This window comes from Anolis carolinensis, chromosome 3, assembly GCF_035594765.1.
Source record: "Anolis carolinensis isolate JA03-04 chromosome 3, rAnoCar3.1.pri, whole genome shotgun sequence".
Classification (NCBI taxonomy): domain Eukaryota; kingdom Metazoa; phylum Chordata; class Lepidosauria; order Squamata; family Dactyloidae; genus Anolis; species Anolis carolinensis.
In genome coordinates, this window is record NC_085843.1 from 280,104,151 (window position 1) to 280,122,472 (window position 18,322).

At 39.4% G+C, this 18,322-nt stretch overlaps 1 protein-coding gene and 1 long non-coding RNA gene across 2 annotated transcripts in view; one reads left to right on the forward strand and one right to left on the reverse strand.

Annotated features, from left to right (window-relative positions):
• The first annotated feature begins 14 nt into the window (after positions 1-14).
• LOC103279726 (uncharacterized) lies at positions 15-16,290 on the forward strand. The gene is made up of 4 exons (XR_506945.3): positions 15-254; positions 5,132-5,206; positions 9,066-9,182; positions 15,936-16,290. It is a non-coding gene; the product is annotated as an uncharacterized LOC103279726 (long non-coding RNA).
• eif2b5 (eukaryotic translation initiation factor 2B subunit epsilon) overlaps positions 13,890-18,322 on the reverse strand; it is a 32,212-nt gene continuing 27,779 nt past the window's right edge. The window contains exon 16 of the mRNA XM_003224353.4: positions 13,890-16,961. Coding sequence (XP_003224401.1) covers positions 16,896-16,961 — 66 coding nt within the window. The 3' untranslated portion in view covers positions 13,890-16,895. The remainder of the gene's footprint in view (positions 16,962-18,322) is intronic.

The following is an 18,322-nucleotide window of genomic DNA, read 5'->3' on the forward strand; positions in this document are numbered from 1 at the left end:
TCCTCTTCCGGCCTCCTCAGTGTGGGTGTTGCTAGGAGGAAGAAGCGGCCTGTGTTTCAAAGCCTCCGAGGAAGGAGTTTCCACCACACTCCGGGGCAGAGAATTGAACAGCTCTCACAGCCATAGAATCAGAGACCTCACGAGCCATCCAGTCCAAACCCATTCTTCCAAGAAGCAGGAGAATCACATTCAAAGCAACCCCGACAGATGGCCATCCAGCCTCTGCTTAAAAGCCTCCATCACACTCCGAGGCAGTGAGTTCCACAGTTAAACAGCTCTCACAGTTAGGAAATTCTTCCTCATGTTCAGATGTAATTTCCTTTCCTTTAGTTTGAAGCCATTGTTCCATTGGGGCCTAATAAATAATAATAATAATCATTAATAATACAGTAGAGTCTCACTTATCCAAGCTAAACGGGCCGGCAGAAGCTTGGATAAGCGAATATCTTGGATAATAAGGAGGGATTAAGGAAAAGCCTATTAAACATCAAATTACATTATGATTTTACAAATTAAGCACCAAACCTTCATGTTATACAACAAATTTGACAGAAAAAGTAGTTCAATACGCAGTAATGTTGTGTTGTAATTACTGTATTTACGAATTTAGCACCAAAATATCACAATATATTGAAAACATTGACTACAAAAATGGCTTGGATTATCCAGAGGCTTGGATAAGTGAGGCTTGGATTAGTGAGACTCTACTGTAATAATAAGAAACCAGTGCAGGTGGTCCCGGTGGTGATGGGCACATTGGGTGCCATGGCAAAAGATCTCAGCCGGCATTTGGAAACAATAGACATTGACAAAATCACGATCTGCCAACTGCAAAAGTCCACCCTGCTGGGATCTGCGCGCATCATCCGAAAATACATCACACAGTCCTAGACACTTGGGAAGTGTTCGACTTGTGATTTTGTGATATGAAATCCAGCATATCTATCTTGTTTGCTGTGTCATAATAAAATAATAATAAAACTTTATTTATACCCCGTCCTAGTCTCCAGGGCAGCAGAAAACAAGCCTGCTCCCTCATCCCTATGACTTCCCCTCACATATTTGTACATGGCTATCATGTCTCCCCTCAGCCTTCTCTTCTGCAAGATAAACATGCCCAGATCTTTAAGCCGCTCCTCATAGGGCTTGTTTTCCAGACTCTTGGTCCTTTGAGTCGCCCACACATTCCAGCTTGTCAACATTGCCCTTCAATTGTGGTGCCCAGAATTGGACACAGTGTGATTCCAGGTGTGGTCCGACCAAGGCTGAACAGAGGAGTAGCATGACTTCCATGGATCTAGGCACTATACTCCTATTTATTTACTTCATTTATATGCCGCCCTTCTCACCCCGAAGGGCTTACAAATTACATTCACATACAATACATTATATTGTTAGCATAGTACAATACTATCATTAAATAATTATATTGTACTACATCATTATATTGTAATATTATTAGTAATATTACATTTAATATATAATATATATATAATATATAATTAATATTATTAAATTGTATTATTATCAGTATTATTATTATTTATGCAGGCCAAAATCCCATTGGCTTTTTTTGCCGCCGCATCACATTGTTGGCTCATGTTCCCCTTCCTCCCCACAAGGACGCCAAGATCTTTTTCACACGTACTGCTCTTGAGCCAGGCGAGCCCCAATCTGTATTTTTGCATTTCATTTTTTCTGCCTCAGTGGAGTATCCATTGAACTTCATTTTGTTAGTCTCGGCCAATCATCTCTCTAGTCTGTTAAGATAGTTTTGAATTCTGCTCCTGTCTTCTGGAGTATTGACTCTCCCTCCCAGTTTGGTGTTGTCTGCAAACTTGATGATCATGCCCTCTAAACCTTCATCTAAGTCATTAATAAAAATGTTGAACAGAACCGGGCCCAGAACGGAACCCTGCTGATGGCACTCCACTCGTCACTTCTTTCCAGGATGAAGAAGATGCATTGGTGAGCACTCTTTGGGTTCCTTTGCTTAGCCAATTACAGATCCACCTAACCATAGTTCTAGCCCATATTGGACTCATTTGTTTGCCAGAAGGTCATGGAGGATCTTGTCAAAGGCCTTCCTGAAATCCAAATACGCTCCATAGATGCGTTCCCTGCATCTATCCAGCTCATAACTCTATTGAAAAAAAGAGATCAGATTAGTCAGTGAGGAAGTTCTTCTTAATGTTCAGGTGGAATCTCCTCTCCTGTCATTTGAACCCATTGCTCAGAGGCCTAGTCTGCAGGGCAGCAGAAAACAAGCCTGCTCCCTCTTCCTTATGGCATCCTTTCACATATTTACACATGGCTGTCATGTCTCCTCTCAGCCTTCTCTTCTGCAGGCTGAACAGACCCAGTTCTTTAAGACGCTCCTTATTCATGGTCTCCAGACATTTGATCCATTTAGTTGCCCTCTTCTTCTGGAAATAAATCAAAATTGTCCCCATGGGGTGACAGAGAGTGAGGCCTTTGCTTTCTGATAGTTCGGCATATATCAACTTAATTCCGGAAGTAAAAACAACGCTATAACGATGTTATACAATATAGAATTCTTTGGCAAATTAAATGGCTATAGGTTGAGCATCCCTTATCTCAAAAAGCTCCAAAAATTGTCCCTATAAGTGTGTGATGACTCATGGGCCATGTAGTCCCGTTCCTAGTACTATTGTGGCAGATGAAGAGGAAAACTTGGGTTTCCCAGCGTTTCTGCCAGATTTGGAGCCCTTGCACCTGCAAGATGTTTGCCCACAAGAAGTCAGCCAAACAAGCCTTGAGCAGAAATCTCCCCCATTTTCTCGCCGGGATTATTATAATCAAGATAGAAGCGCTCGGGAGTCGACTCGCAGGAGCGCCAGGATAGCTGCCAGACAATTAGCTGATTAAGTCTGTTTCCCTTGGGAAACTTTAAGGAGTCAATGCATCTGGACACAGTATAGGTTTCGTTTCTTGTTCCCCAGAGAAAGTGTTCCTTGGCGGGAAAACAAGATCCTATATAGGTGTTTGCCCGCAAGGGGGGTCCTTGCGGAGTCAATTCGTCGGCTTGAGGAGTGAGATCGTGTGTAGACTACGTACTCCAGTTCCCAGATCCCGGATCAAGTTTCCAGCCCAGCCTTGTACCATGGACTTCTATGGACTCAGTTCTTGATTCATGTTTGCCTTGCTTTAAGTTTGATCTTACCAAGTCTCAAGTCTAGCCTTGTCTTGCGTTTTAAACCACGGACCTTGCTTCTCGGATTCAAGCCTTGTTCCCCAGTTTCCTTCGGATTTACCTTAAGCCTCAAAGACTATGGACAGTTCCCCACACTATTGCTTGCCAAATAGTGTGTGTTTCGGTGAAGTGGATTATAACTTTGGACTTTAATATCACATATTGGACATTGTTTCCCTGGACTGTATTTGACCTTTCCTGAAAGGTCTACTCCTGAACTATATTCTACACTTGTTTTTATTGACTTTATATATTCCTTTAATAAAGATATTAGATAGATTCTGGTCTCTGCGCATGGTTATTGGTGCTCTGCAGCCTGGGTCCTGACAAAGTGGCTGAGAGAGTCATTTCTCTGCTTTCTGATAGTTCAATGTATCTCAACTAAACTCAGGAATTAAAACACCACTATAAAAATGTTGCACCACATGCAAACATTTAGTAAATTCCATTACTAGAAATTGAGCATCCCTTATCAGAATTATTATTATTATTATTATTATTATTATTATTATTGTTATTATTATATTAGGAGGGCAACTAAAATGATCAAGGGTCTGGAGAACAAGCCCTATGAGGAGAACTAGGCATGTTTAGCCTGCAGAAGAGAAGGCTGAGAGGAGACATGATAGCCATGTGCAAATACGTGAAGGGAAGTCATAGGGAGGAGGGAGCAAGCTTGTTTTCTGCTGTCCTGCAGAAAACAAGCTTTAAAATATCCTGTTTTAAAAGAGACTCAAAGCATCTTACATCAGTGAAAAACAATATTATACCCTTTAAAGCCTACAACATATAAACATTAAAATAGAATTAGATATAGAATTTCATAACTAAAGGCTGAACTTCCCTTATCAGAAATGCACCAAAATTGTCCCCATCGGCAGCTGAGAGAGTGACACTTTTGCTTTCTGACAGTCCAATGTATACACAAGCTTTGGTTCATGCTCAAAATGTTTTAAAGTATGGGGTGTAAAATTACCTTCAGGCTTTGTGTTTAAGGTTTCGGTGACACATAAAGGCATTTCGTGTTTAGACTTGAGTCACCTCTCCCAAGTAGCTCATTATGTAAATATATATGCAAATAACGGTATTCCAAAATGGGAAAGTCCCAAACACTTCTGCTCCCAACCATTTCGGATAAGAGATGCTTCGTCCAGTCTAATTTCCTTCATACACAGCCAGGATATCTTTGAGATGGGACACTAGTCTAAACTGAATGTTTTTAAAGTTTCATATACACATAGCCTGAAAGTAATTTTATACAATATTTTTATTAATTTTGCGCATGAGACAACATCTCTGTACATTGAACCATCAGAAAGCAAAAAGACCACTCAGGCCCCTTCTACACTGCCATATAATCCAGATGATCAAAGCAGATAATCCACAATATCTTCTTTGAACTGGATTATATGAGTCTATGCTATTTTATAATCCAATTCAAAGCAAATAATCTGGATTTTATATGGCAGTGTAGAAGGGGCCTCTGTATGGAATGTTTCAGATTTTAGAATTCCAGATACGAATGCATTCCCTGTTATGGATGCAGTCGATTGCTCTGGGGATGCTCTTATTTAATCTGATTTTATCTCATCTAAATTTTAGTACTATTGTTTAAATTTCATTAATTTAATTGTATTTTAATTGCACTGAATTTTAATATGCAAGATCTATGTGCCAATTACTTGATGTAGCATTTTATAGTGCTGAACTTTTATATTTATTTTATATGTGAATGCCTATGGTCTAAGCATTAATAAACTGCTGCTAGAAATGTGATGGTCTTTACAATCCTAGAGGGAAGGTTAGGAAGAGAGAGGGACTCCTTCAAAGTCATATTAGGAGCTTTGTAGCTGAATAGACATGAATCTGTCTTCACTCCTTAATTACATTCACACCTCCTTCTTTTTTTCATTTCAGTTTACATAGCCGTGTTTTCCTCCACTTTGCCAACAACTCTATGAAGTAGATGAGATGGAATGTGACTCATCCAAGGTTGGTTTTATGGCTATGAGGATGAGAAATTAGATTTTTCAAAGCCCCTGCCCAACACTAACCGCTTCACAATATTGTACAATATAATAACCTTGGATCTGTCCATTGATTACTAGGAGATCTGTAATCAAGGATTTCTCACTTCCTGAATAATTAATTGAAACTGGCACGGAAATCTATGGATGCTCAAGTCCCATTATATAAAATGCATAGTAAAATTACATCCCTTATATAAAATGGCAAACAGATGAGTTCTGGATTTTATATGGCAATCTATTGGTAGCAGAGTTTCAGAGGTGTTCCTTTAGTTTATTGGGGAATGGAAGATCACGGAGCACATAAATCATAGAATCATAGAATCATAGAATAGTAGAGTTGGAAGAGACCTCAAGGGCCATCTAGTCCAACCCCCCGCTAAGAAGCAGGAAGCAGGAAATACCTTGTTTTTATTCGACACTCTCAGCAGACAAAGATTCAAGTAGGCTTCTTTAAAATAATGTGTTTGTTTTACTCATAACTTCATAAATTAAATATACAGATAAATTTCTTGTCAGGTTAAACTTTAAGACATTTCAGTTTGTATCTTTAACTTATAATCTTTAACAGTCTCTTCAAAAACTGTATTGCTCTGTACAGCTCTCTTTCATAACAGTCTAATTCTACTTCCAAGAGACTCAAGCCTCAGCTGTCTTCTAACGCCGAACACTGGCTTCTGTACTCAAACAGACTCAAGCCTCAACTGTCTTTCCTCACCTGTCATCCTTTTAAACTGCATTCTAAACAGTCAGTGAACTAGTCACATGGTCTGCACCCCCTCCCACTGCTTACATAGAGCTAAGAAAACTGCAAACCAAAGGCATACACTTCAGGAAATAAACCAACACATTATAAAAGACAAAACATTAAATAGAGGAAACTTGAAAAGTTGCTGTATCCAACATTGGAGACAGAGAGATGCTTGTATTCATTGGAGATTTTTAAAGAGAAAATTCTCCCTTTATTATTGGGGGGAAAGGAACCAATTTCCCATCTTTATGAATATAACTACATAATTATATTCACTCTGATGCTTAGAACTTTGCTCAGTCTTGAAAAGTAATTGCCTGACCAATTTGTTCCATCCCAAGCTTCCTTGCAGCAGTAAGAAACAAAGAAAACCATGCCATTACTCCCAATGCCTTGTCTTAATTTGTTGCTTCTCTCTAAGCATTATGGACCTAACCAAATCTCCTCTCCCCAAAGCTCAGTTTCATTCCTCTTTTCCCCGAAGGTCAGACCCTTGCTTGCCCTTTTCCTATGCCATAGGGGCTTCTATTTACAGAATTAGTTAACAGATTCTGTTGACAGGTTTACCTTGATAAGCCTGCCACATCCTCAAAGATGAGTCATATTTAGAGGAGAAGCTATCTACTTCAGTCTCAGCTGTGAACTAGTTCAAACATTTATACTAATTATCAACATTTTGTGACTTTATAATCCAGGAGTGAGAATGATATGCTTCTCCAGATGTTGGGTTGCAAACCACAGCATTTCTCACTATACACTATGTTGGCCAGGGCTTCTAGGACGTAACAGATCCCTTCTCCCCAATTTGATTTTAAGGCAGATGTGAACGTGTATTGCAAAGTGTGAAAAGCACTTTTGGCTAAAGATAAAGCAAGCTCATCTCAAAGGAGACAGTGTCCCAGTTATCAAGATCTACACAGTGGGGGAGCAATGCACACATTTATTTTAGGAGCTCTGCTCTGCTTAGATGTAGAAACACTTCCATTTAATCAGTTTCATTTTTCAAACAGCTCTGTATGAACTTAATTTACCAGGATTTAAGAAAGAGAGGGCTAGTATGGTTTAATTTTGTTAATACTGGACTTTGGAGAACAGGATTTAAAGCCTCATTCACCTATAGAAACCTACTAAGTAACCACTTTTGGGGTGCATCTACACTGTAGAATAAATGCATTTTGACATTGAATTATGGCTCAATGCTATGGAGTAATGGGAGATTTAGATTAACAGGGTCTTTAGTTCTCCCTGTCCAATAGTGCTGATGCCTCACCAAACTGCTATTCCCATGATTCCGTAGCATTGAGCCATGGCATTTAAAGGAGTGTCAAACTGCATTAACTCTTCAATGTATATACGCTTTCAATCTCAGAGGAAGACTTGTCAAGAAAGCCTTGTGATAGCAGTCCACAATTGGAATAAAACTAACTATAAAGGTAAAGGTTTCCCCTGACGTTAAGTCCAGTCATGTCTGACTCTGGGGGTTGGTGCTCATCTCCATTTCTAAACCGAAGAGCCGGCGTTGTCCATAGACACCTCCAAGTTCATGTGGCCACTGGCATGACTGCATGGAGCGCTGTTACCTTCCTGCCGGAGCGGTACCTATTGATCTACTCACATTGGCATGTTTTCGAACAGCTAGGTTGGCAGGAGCTGGAGCTAACAGCGGTCGCTCACGCCACTCCCAGGGTTTGAACCTGGGACCTTTCGGTCTGCAAGTTCAGCAGCTCAGTGCCTTAACACACTTCGCCATCGGGGGTCCTTAAAAGCTAACTATATGTTGGTGTTAAATATTATTATTATTATATTTATTTATACCCCGCTTTATCTCCCCAGAGGGGACACAAAGAAGCTTGACATGGAAGCATTTGTATACAATTCAAAATATAAACATGCAAACATTAAAACAGAATTAAACATAAACAACACTAAAAAGTTCACGGTTAAAATCCATCAAAACATATTGAAAGTTAAAATGTTGGTGTTGAAATGGAGCAGTTACCGTTAACTTCTGAACCAGGGACTAGCTTTGAACACATTTTCTCTTGACATTTCAGCAGGGATAAAAGTCTTAAGCAATGCTTTTGTATGGCCACTAGCTTCTCCCTTTTTATGGCATAGCCATAGTTGCCGAGTCCCTTTGGGGAGAGAGGGCGGGTTAAAAATAAGTATCATCATCATCGCATGCTGGATGTGTGGCCTTAAGACAACTGCATGTTTGAAAGCACAAGAAATAAAGCAGTTTCTAAAACAAGAACCAAGCCAGGCCCATAAATAGCTAATCATTATCCTACTTGCAATTGAAATGCAGCTTTTGTGCAACATGAGGACTGTGTGAGTCTCTGTGTGTATAACATTAAAAAATGTTTGGAAAGGTTGGCTAAGGCTAATTGAGCACAAATGTAGGCATACACAATTCTTGTCTTGGTTTGGCTTAGTCACAAGAATGTTAATTTTGGCTTGTTCTTGTTGTTTTCATAAGACAGTTGGCTTGATATGCAACACAGGAACACATTTGCTTCACCTCTTGGGAATCATGAAGGGCTCCCTCCACCAAGCTGAGCTTTCTGGTTAATTGACAACATTGTGGTCTCATCTCACCTGTACAACCAAAAACAAATGGGAGATAAAAGCCTTCAGGGGTGTTTTGACTTTATAAAGGAAGATATATCTGGGTTGCTGTGAGTTTTCCAGGCTGTATGGCCATGTTCCAGAAGCATTCTCTCCTGACATTTCTGAAGGGATATACGCAGAAGATATATCCCTTCAATCATTATAAGCAACAGAGTTGGGGCTTATTACAACACGAAATTAGTTGATAGATGCTTTAGATCAAATGGTAATGTCAATAAATAAACAGGTTTTATTTTTGTTATCTTCTTCAGTCTAACAATAAGATAAACTAAAACAAAATTAAAGCAAATGTAAGGTTGTTAATAAATTCTAGATAACTAGCCATGCTATATAAAGAAAAATACACTCTAAATTGCTAGAAGTCAGAGTTGACAGGAGTTAATAACAAGCCACGCTATTCTATTGTAAAAGAAAAATCAACAACAGTTCTGTAATATTTCAGATTATCATTGTATTGTGGTGGACAAGTGATGAAGTCTCAAACTGCTGAAATGGAGCGTATATTCAGATTTGACAGCGTCAGACTTGAGCTTGCATTTAATGGAAAGCAATCATTTAGGTAAGCACTCATGCATCATCAAGCTTTGTGAATACTCCTATTAGGAGTAAATCACATCTACTCAAGTTTTATCATGTATCTTTTTCAGATAAAATAAAAAGGGGTGGAGTGGTAATGAAGGAATCCAGCAGCTCCTTTGAGATTAGCTGGTTTATTTTAGTGTGAGCTTTTCAGATATCAACTTCTTCAGGTACATTGATGGGGCTGGAAATGCAGCCACAATTTTAGTAGAGCTGTAAGGCTAGGGTTGTGATTAGGACATAACAGGATACAGAAAGATGCCAGTTGTGATCTTTTTTATAATGTTCAGCAATTTCACGGGTCATTTTGATGCGTCTGAGAAGTAAATTCCAGCCAGTGAAAACATATGCTACAATAAAAGAATCAGTCTCCATAACATCAAAAGAACATTTTAAAATTTGAAAAGCAGCTTTAGTGCCTTAAAGACTGTTTATTAAAATACAAGCTTCCGTGGATTGTACTTTATGTCATCAGTCCCATAAAGTGTTATCCAGACTTTGAGTTAAACATTTAACTGCTTACTGATAGTTCATTCAGGTTCTAAACGCTTGAGATCTGAATCAGGATAACAGTCTTATCACACTCTTTATGTTAATTGGCTTAAGCACCTGAATATCTCTTTTATCAGTTAACAGTCTTATGGCTGGCCGGTACTAATAATTGTTACTGATAGTATTTTCTGCGCTTAATTTCCCCAGAGTTCAATTTACTCCAACCACATATACCATCTGTGTGCATGAAATTCCAGATATTTTAAATAAAGTGGGCTGTTATTCACAAATGCTAATACAATTAATGTGTTTTAAGATATCACAAATGAGTTCTGAGAAAAATAAAGGAAATTTGTGATGAACAGTGGCTGCTTTTTTTAGAAGTCCAAAAATTATGGAGATTAGGCGGCCTTGGCTTCCTTGATTGCATCAATAGTGCCTTGGTCTTCCTCTTTCCCCCCATTGCTCTTCTTGTTACTGAGTACTATTGTCTTTTCCAACAAGTCACATCTTCTCATGATACAAGGGTTGAATGAAAAGTAATGCATCCACCTTCATAACTCCTTAACTGATGGCAGTCCTGGTCTGCGGCAGGTCCTGGCTTGTTCAGTAGACTCTCCTCTACAGGTCCATTTGGAGGGAAGCTTTAGCACTGAACAGTTGTGTTGTTAAAGTGCCAAGTATGGAACCCTGTGCAGATGGTCAGTCAATGTGACTTAAGCAACATGCAGTTATTGAATTCTTGACAGCAGAAGGTGTCACCCCAAAGGAGATTCACCAGAGAATGCAAGCTGTTTATGGTGATTGTGTTGATGTGAGTACTGTGCGTTGTTGGGCGACTCTATCGGAAGATCTGTGCACAATGGGGACTGTGAGACACTGGTTGCAGAAACAGTGTCGACTTTTTCCTTGACGGCTTCAGAAAACTTGTTCGTTGGCAGAAATGTATCCAATTGTCTGGTGATTATGTGGAGAAATGAATAGTGGTAGCTAAAGAGCACATTCTATGGAATATTTCTGCGTTTGATTTATTAAAATATTTCCATCCAAACAGAAGTAACGAAGGTGGAGGCATTACTTTCATTCAATCCTCGTGTCTCTATGGTGTGATAGTGATCTCGGCTTCCAGGAAGAGTTCAGGATATCATAAGGAAGAGGGAGCAGGCTTGGAGACTAGGACTTGGAGCAATGGGTTCAAATTACAGGAAAGGAGATTCCAATTGAACATTAGGAAGAACTTTCTGACTGTGAGAACTGTTCAAAAGTGGAACTCACTGCCTCAAAGTTTGGTGGAAGCTCCTTCTTTGGAGGCTTTTAAACAGAGTGTATGGCCATCTGTCAAGGGTACTTTGTGCTTCTCTTGCATGAAGGCATGATGGTTTTAGACTGGATGGCCTGTGGTCTCTTCTAATCTATAATTCTAAGATCTCCAAATGTTTCAGACTTTGAATCCCAGAAACCACACCCAGAATGGCCAATGAAAACAGTAGTTGAAAATATCTAGCAAGCATCTCTTCCTCATGTAGTTCATTCTATGTCTGAGATCAACATCTCTGTGATAGTATAAATTACTATACGAGTCTTGGTAGAAATAGAGTAAGTGCAGTGCTTTTTCAGACATGACACCTGTTCAGAGTTAGGCTTTCCTTAAACACATGTCATGGCATTTTAGAATAGGAGTCAAGTTGGTATTGCCACTTCCACTGTTCTTCACTATTGGCTACGATACCTAGGACTGTTGGAAGTAGTGTTCCAGCAATATCTTAGGGCCACATGATTCCCATGTGCCATGTTTTCAAGCACAATTGGAAACCTAGCTTTTCAGAAATCCTTTGGTATTTGCTGAAGTGGGTTTTTCTACTTTGATTTCACCATTATAGTTCAACAAAAACTGATTTGACTTTACAGTTTTCTTGATATCTTGTTGAAGGGGGGCAACAATGTGTGTTAATTCTTTTAATCTATATATATATATAAATGTAATGTGCATAATTAGGACTGAATTAACAACAAAACCACTGGGCCAAATCACACCAAATTTGCCGCAATACTAATCACTTTCCAAGGAGTGACCATAAAAAAAACCAGAAAGAAGAGACAAGGCCAGAAAAATCCCCAAAAATAAAAAACACTCTGCGCATGCACAAGAAATCTCCCCTTCATACCTAGGGGACTCCATTGTTATCCAACTAGAATACCATTGAATAGCCTCGCAGCTTCAAAGCCTGGTTGCTTCATACCTAGGGGACTCCATTATTGGCCAACTTGAATACCATTGAGTAGCCTTGCACCTTCAAAGCCTGGCTGCTTCATACCTAGGGAATCCTTTCTAGGCCACCCTGAATGCCACAAAGAAAACCCAACTTAGGACTATGCCACAGCAACGTGTGGCCGGGCACAGCTAGTATATCTTAAATTTCTCCAAACCTTTTTTTTTTTTTTTTAAAAGAGTGATACAAATCTTTAAAGTAAATACAAAAAAGGTGTGCACCATGCATGGTTGAAATGTTTCAATCATGCCTGTTTATGTCATTTAGGTACCTTCACATTATTACTAATTTTGCATAAATCTGGCTTTATGCTAGTTGTAAAACAGAATAAAATAAGAAAGCCAGAGGCTTCACTCTTTACCATGAGTATTGAGCAATCTCTCAAAGCTAGAATGTCATCAGGCTTTGTGTATCTTTTCAACTGTATGTTGAAAATACAAAGGCTAACACTGCTTTCCTTTAAGACTGCACTAAGTCTTAGGAAAGTCAATTTCTGTGTCCAAGGCTTCATGCCTAGTTTTCTTTTAGTTTGCAAAAGAAAACTAAGCATTCTCCTATTTTCTTTTCATTCCCCCCAATTCCCGAATTTTCACATTTCTGTACTGAGAACTTTGTGAAAAGTTAACACAGAAGCAGCTGAACGTGCCTTCTGGCCCAATTATCCTGACATTTTTGTTAAAATGTCATGCTTAAGCATTTTTAGTGTAAGCAGTGGCACCTCTACAGTATGTTTCATCTCTAGACAAAAACTATAAATAGAGCAGCAAAAATGTTAAGGTGTTGACAGGCTCATGGCAGGCAAATGGAAAGACTTAAGTACCGTATAGGCAAGTTACGCCTTGCCTTAAGTGAGACTGTTGTTTTCACACCTTACCAGGTAGAACTGCCTAACCTTATTTGGGTACAATGATGTGCTTATGTTGTAATTGTTTAAAAAAAATCAAGATTTTATGCTTAGTGTTGGGATTCATAAAAAGATTAATCCTGAGCAATCTGAAAGAAGACACCTTGTATAGGGCTGAAGATCTGGTGGTCTGGGGTGAGCAGCTGTAGGGACTTTGTGGACTGAATTCTCCACATTCGCTTTGCCAAGAGACCTTGGAGGGCTTTTTGGATCCAAAATGAAATGTGGGGACATTTTAGTGTTAGGCTTGTTTGCTTAACAGAAAGTGACCAGATATAATTTCCAGTTTCTAAAAAGCTCTTCTCCTGGGCCTAAAATGACTGATCTCAAAACATGGTGAAAATGTTCCCTAAATGGAAAAAAATACATTTTTGAACCACAGATTGCATTGTATTCACCCATGGTCTAATACAATGGCTAAGAATAATGAAGCCTTTCGAGATGTTGTTGCACTGCAGCTCCCAGGATTCATCACTACAGTCTATGACAAACAGGGCTGCTTGGATGTGTAGTCCAACAAAGTCAGATGATTCCCACATGTGGACTAATATTGGCTTATGATGCTCTGAAGCTATTCCAAATTGCTTCATCTTCTCAGACTGTTATAGTAAATATTTAGAACTTTCTTCTGAGTAGGAAGGCAGAAGGCTGCACTGTCAAGAGTCTTCTAAGTCACTGAGAGCTGAAAACGCTCCAAGCCCAGTATGAGAAGCCAAATGCTGAATAAAAATATTCTATAATTATGGACTGGAAGAATCAAAGGCTATTTTGGTTTGGCACTTCATTTTGAAGATATTATTCCTGTTTAAATTTTTGCTTCTGACTCATACAAACTAAGAATGAAGAGGGAAAATCTATCTTGGATAGCTTGGGGTTGAGAAAGAAAATCAAATAAATGTCAGTTCCTACTATTTTGAAAACAGTTTTAGTTTATGTGTATCCCTGAACAGATAGCAGCTTACAATTTGCAACATCAGATGGCATACACTTTCCAAGTACAAAATTAGACCAAGGCAAGGCAGAACAAGGAATTATTTATTATCCAGGAAGGACATGCTCTGCTGTAGCCAAAACAAACGTGTACTCAAATTAAAAACCAAACCCACCTTTAAACCATCTTTAAAATGAATCTCACACACATGTGGAGATATTTTTCCATGTCTACATTTTATATCTCAAGATAGTTGATATGTTTAAGGGAAAGTGAGAGATTTTGCTGTGTCTGTCTTCCTGAGTATTATCAAGAGAAAGGCATGACAATTACATGTATTTTTGTCAGCATATGTCAGCATAGCAGCAGACCACCATGTTTCACCAGGTCCAAAAGACGATCGCTTTTCAAGTTTGCATTTTTTTTCTAAATCCCCTTTTTAAAAAAACATTAAGTGTCAATACAGACAAATATCATGATAAAACAAATTTTAAAAACAAGGAAATCCTTTTCTAGCTCCAAGATTTCTTGCTGCACATCTAACGCAATGCAGCAGGAAGAAAATAAAAACCGCCTTCAATTTATTTTTTAAAAAATCTGTCATGTGGCAGAAGAAAATCTCCATCCTACTTCATAGGTACAGGGTTGTGACCACAGATCTCAGCAGCATCTGATTGCCTGGACATTTGTTAGGGCAAAGTCTTGGCATGAGATCAGGACCAATTTCAACTACATCACAAACATGGAGAGTTGGCTAATATCACATGACAGATCCTGTTGCCTCACACCGGAGGTCCTCCCAAGATTCATTTCCATTCTAAGCTGTAATTAGCCAACCTGACTTTTCCCAAACAAAGCAACTAATATGTCATCTGATCATAAAACAGAGAGAAGCCGAACCCTCTAAATCCCAGCCTCTAATAATAAAATATGGAAAATAAAATTCAGTCAGAATGCCTGACAAATCTTCCCAGAATCCATTTTGAATAAATACTTTTTAAAAAGACATTTCAGAAGAATAACACAAAACTACAGCAGATATTCAGATCCCAAACTCTGTTTTAAACAGGCAAGTTTGCCACAACCATGTGATTTTTAAGTATGTCCTGGAAAGCAAAAGTCATCATTATTTATGTCTCCAGAATGTTTATGAGCTCTGTACTAACAGCGGACTTTCCAAGCATTCGCACATTACTAGTTTGGTTTGAAAATGTTTTTTTAAAAACTGAACAAAATGCATGGAACTTTTGACATATATACATATTGACTTGGGGGCATCTGCAAAGGCATAAAAGGCCATATTCCTTAAATAACATGGAATATAATTTTAAGAGATCCTTCTTATCTGTGATTCTCATTCTAGAGTGGTGCTGAGACTTAACATATTACAGAACAGACAGCCCATTCTTTATACCAAAGATGTTTAATTGTTCCCAAATTTAAATATTGGCAGGCACAGGGGGGGAAAGCACTTCTTTCCCACGTTTACAAAAGGATGTGGTGACAAGAAAAACCCAATATGACTGGCCAGTGAACTAAGCTCTTCTCACCTGACAGACTGTGTTTTCCAGACCCTTAGAGGAGCAAATGTGGCCTAACAGCACAACAGGTCCAACAACTATAACTGCTTGCCAGTGTTCTCCTTTCTCCAGCTACAGCGATTCTTTCCCAGAAGGAACAGTGACAACACCAACAGAACAGCGCTAACAACCCCACCCAAGTTATTGCCCACTGTATTTCACCCTTTCCCCAGTTTTCACTAGAAAAAATGCTGGATGCTGAACAGGAATCCACATTAAATGGCTGTTTGAGCACTTCATCAAGAATGAGAAGAGCGCAGGGAGGAAATAGAGGGAGAGAACATATGACCAAATCCCTTAATGCCAAGGGGAAGTAACCACATCCTTTAACGCCAAACCCAGAGCTAGAGAAGTCCTGAGAAAACAGAATGTCTGATCAGAAATAATTTACAGAACTATCAGGAAGTGCTATGGGACTAAGCTAGCTTGCATCTACGTTGTGTCACTGTGGTCACCAAGGAACTCGGAAAGGGTTATGAAGTGATAAACCTACTTAGCAGCAGTTGCAGCAGATAGAACCCGGCACCTTCTTGAATATCCATTCCTCCTTCCGCAGGATGGGTGAAACGAACCTGCCCTTCCAGATCAGAGAATCAAAACTATCAGCAGGGAGGATGGACACCAACAAAGGGCTCCCTCTGCGAGGAGCACAAGAATGCCTACTCATTGCACTTGCAAACTCCTTGTGAGGTAGGTGAACACTTTCCCCATGTTGTACAGATAGAAGTGAAACAGAAAAGGCTCTGTGGTTTTGGCAAAGGCTCCCGCACCATTCCAGCCAAAACAGAAGCTAATTTTCCTGCAGGCACAAACCTTTTCCCTTCAGGAAAAGTTGCTTCTCCCAAACACTCTTTGTGGCTGAATTACTTGATATCAATTAACGCTGCCTTCATTAAAAGCACCTTCTCATATTCTGAGCTCTGTTTATGTGTCTCCAGCATTATCAGCTGACCCCTCAATCAAAGAATGGGATTTTACCTGTACATGCAGCACACCAGGAACATCAAGGCTTTGGCTAGTTTTGGTTTCATGGAACCTCTTTTACACAACACAGAAGTGACTCCCATCTGAGGCTGGCCTGGGATTTCCACATCACCAAATACATCTGTTGCGAGCCTTCTGCTCCAGTGGATTGCTCCCACGCTCTCTGTCTCTCCATCCCGACAATATATACGCCCACAGTTTAATATGTCTCTCTCTGTGTGTGGGACTGTGTGTGCATGTGCATATACAGAATCTCAGACAGATCTTTAAAAATTACACAGGTCTCTGGCTTTTCTGACCAGTCATTCAAGCATGTCCTGCATGAAGTGCCTTTCCAGGGATAGATGCTATGTATAGAGATAAATAACAAGGGGATTGTCAGTCAACTTGGGTTCACAGGTCCCACACGCACACGTCATGCACCCGGTCTTGCTCTGGCTCCAGCACCTCATCAGGCAAAGCCTGAGGCCGAGGCCCTTCTTCCCCTCGGAAGCTGGGAGCAGGGCATCTCTTTCTGACTGGGGCTGACAAGTCAGTTTTCCTCTCCTTCGGATGACTCCTCTTCTGCCTCCTTCAGCCACTGGATAAACTTCTGAAGCTAAAGGAAGAAATATCAGAGATCATTAAAAAATCAGTGCTAGTACTAATTCCCCAGATATATATGGAAGCATATATAGACACTAGAAATGTGCAAAAAAATTGGAAAGCATCATAAGTCGGATTAGTTTCGTATGATTCGTATTTACGATGCGATATCTCATGCGCACATGCGATCCACATCACAAATTAAGAAATACTTTTTTGTTTTAGTTTTGTAAAGCTCGGAAGACTCGCAAAGTCAGTTTCATATTCAGTGCAAGGAAGCAAAGCTAAAAAGGCTGCCTTAATGCCTGCTTGCCTTTCCTTTCTACATTAATGGCCTCTCACAATAAGGAGAGGGGAACAGAAGGAGCAGTGTTTTTTTCTGGGAACAGCACAGAACTCTGGGAAATGTAGTTTCATTAGTTTGAGAAGGGAGGAGCCTTCCCAAACTTCTCTGGGAAACTACATTTCCGAGAATGCTTCAGCATCAGAAAGCACCAATCAGGGTAGCAGAGAGAGAGATTTATCTCTCCATAACAGCAGCCAGCGAAAGTTCCAATGAATGGTTGAATCTGCAAATAGGAGGACTGACAGATACTTCTAGTAAGTAAATCTCTGTGCTGAGCTGAGAAGAAATCCCTAAATAGATGGCCCCCATAGGGGAAGCATATTAATTAATTTAGAGGCTGGATGGCCATCTGTCAGTAGAGTTTTGATAGTGTCCTCCTGCCTGGAAGAAGGGGGTTGCACCAGATGGCTCTTGGGATCCCCTCCAACTCTAGGATTTTATGAAAATGTAGAATTGGTTAATATTGGTTTCTATTAGTTAATATGAGAGACATTCAATGAGATAGCTGTTGTGGCTTTAAAAACTGTTTTTGTCAAAACTTTTTTTTAAAAAATCCCTAAAATCAGTAGATGTATTAATATTTCTGAAAGTTGGGTGGAATGATCCCCCGTTATCACCTGCAATTGTATAGAAAATTCAAGGAGATCGCTTTTGTAGTTTAATAAAAAGTTTGAAAATCCCCCCAAAATCCATGAATAAGTGAAACGTTCCGACATTTGGTGAGCTAACAGTGGTAAATGTGTTTTACAATTGTAGCAAGATTCACCCCAACAGCTTTAAAAATGGAGAAAGGAGCCCCTGAAGTTTCCCCAATTATATTAATTTAATTATGCACATGAGCAATTACTGTAACAAAATTGTAATGAAATTTCATTACTCTCGTTATAGTAATGAATTTTTCACTAAGTATACTTTAGAAACACTTAGAAATGCCAGTGCACCCCAGTTTTATGACTTTTAGCCATCTTTATGGATTGCAAATCCCTAATAGACACCAGTGGACATATGTCCATATATTACTTATTATA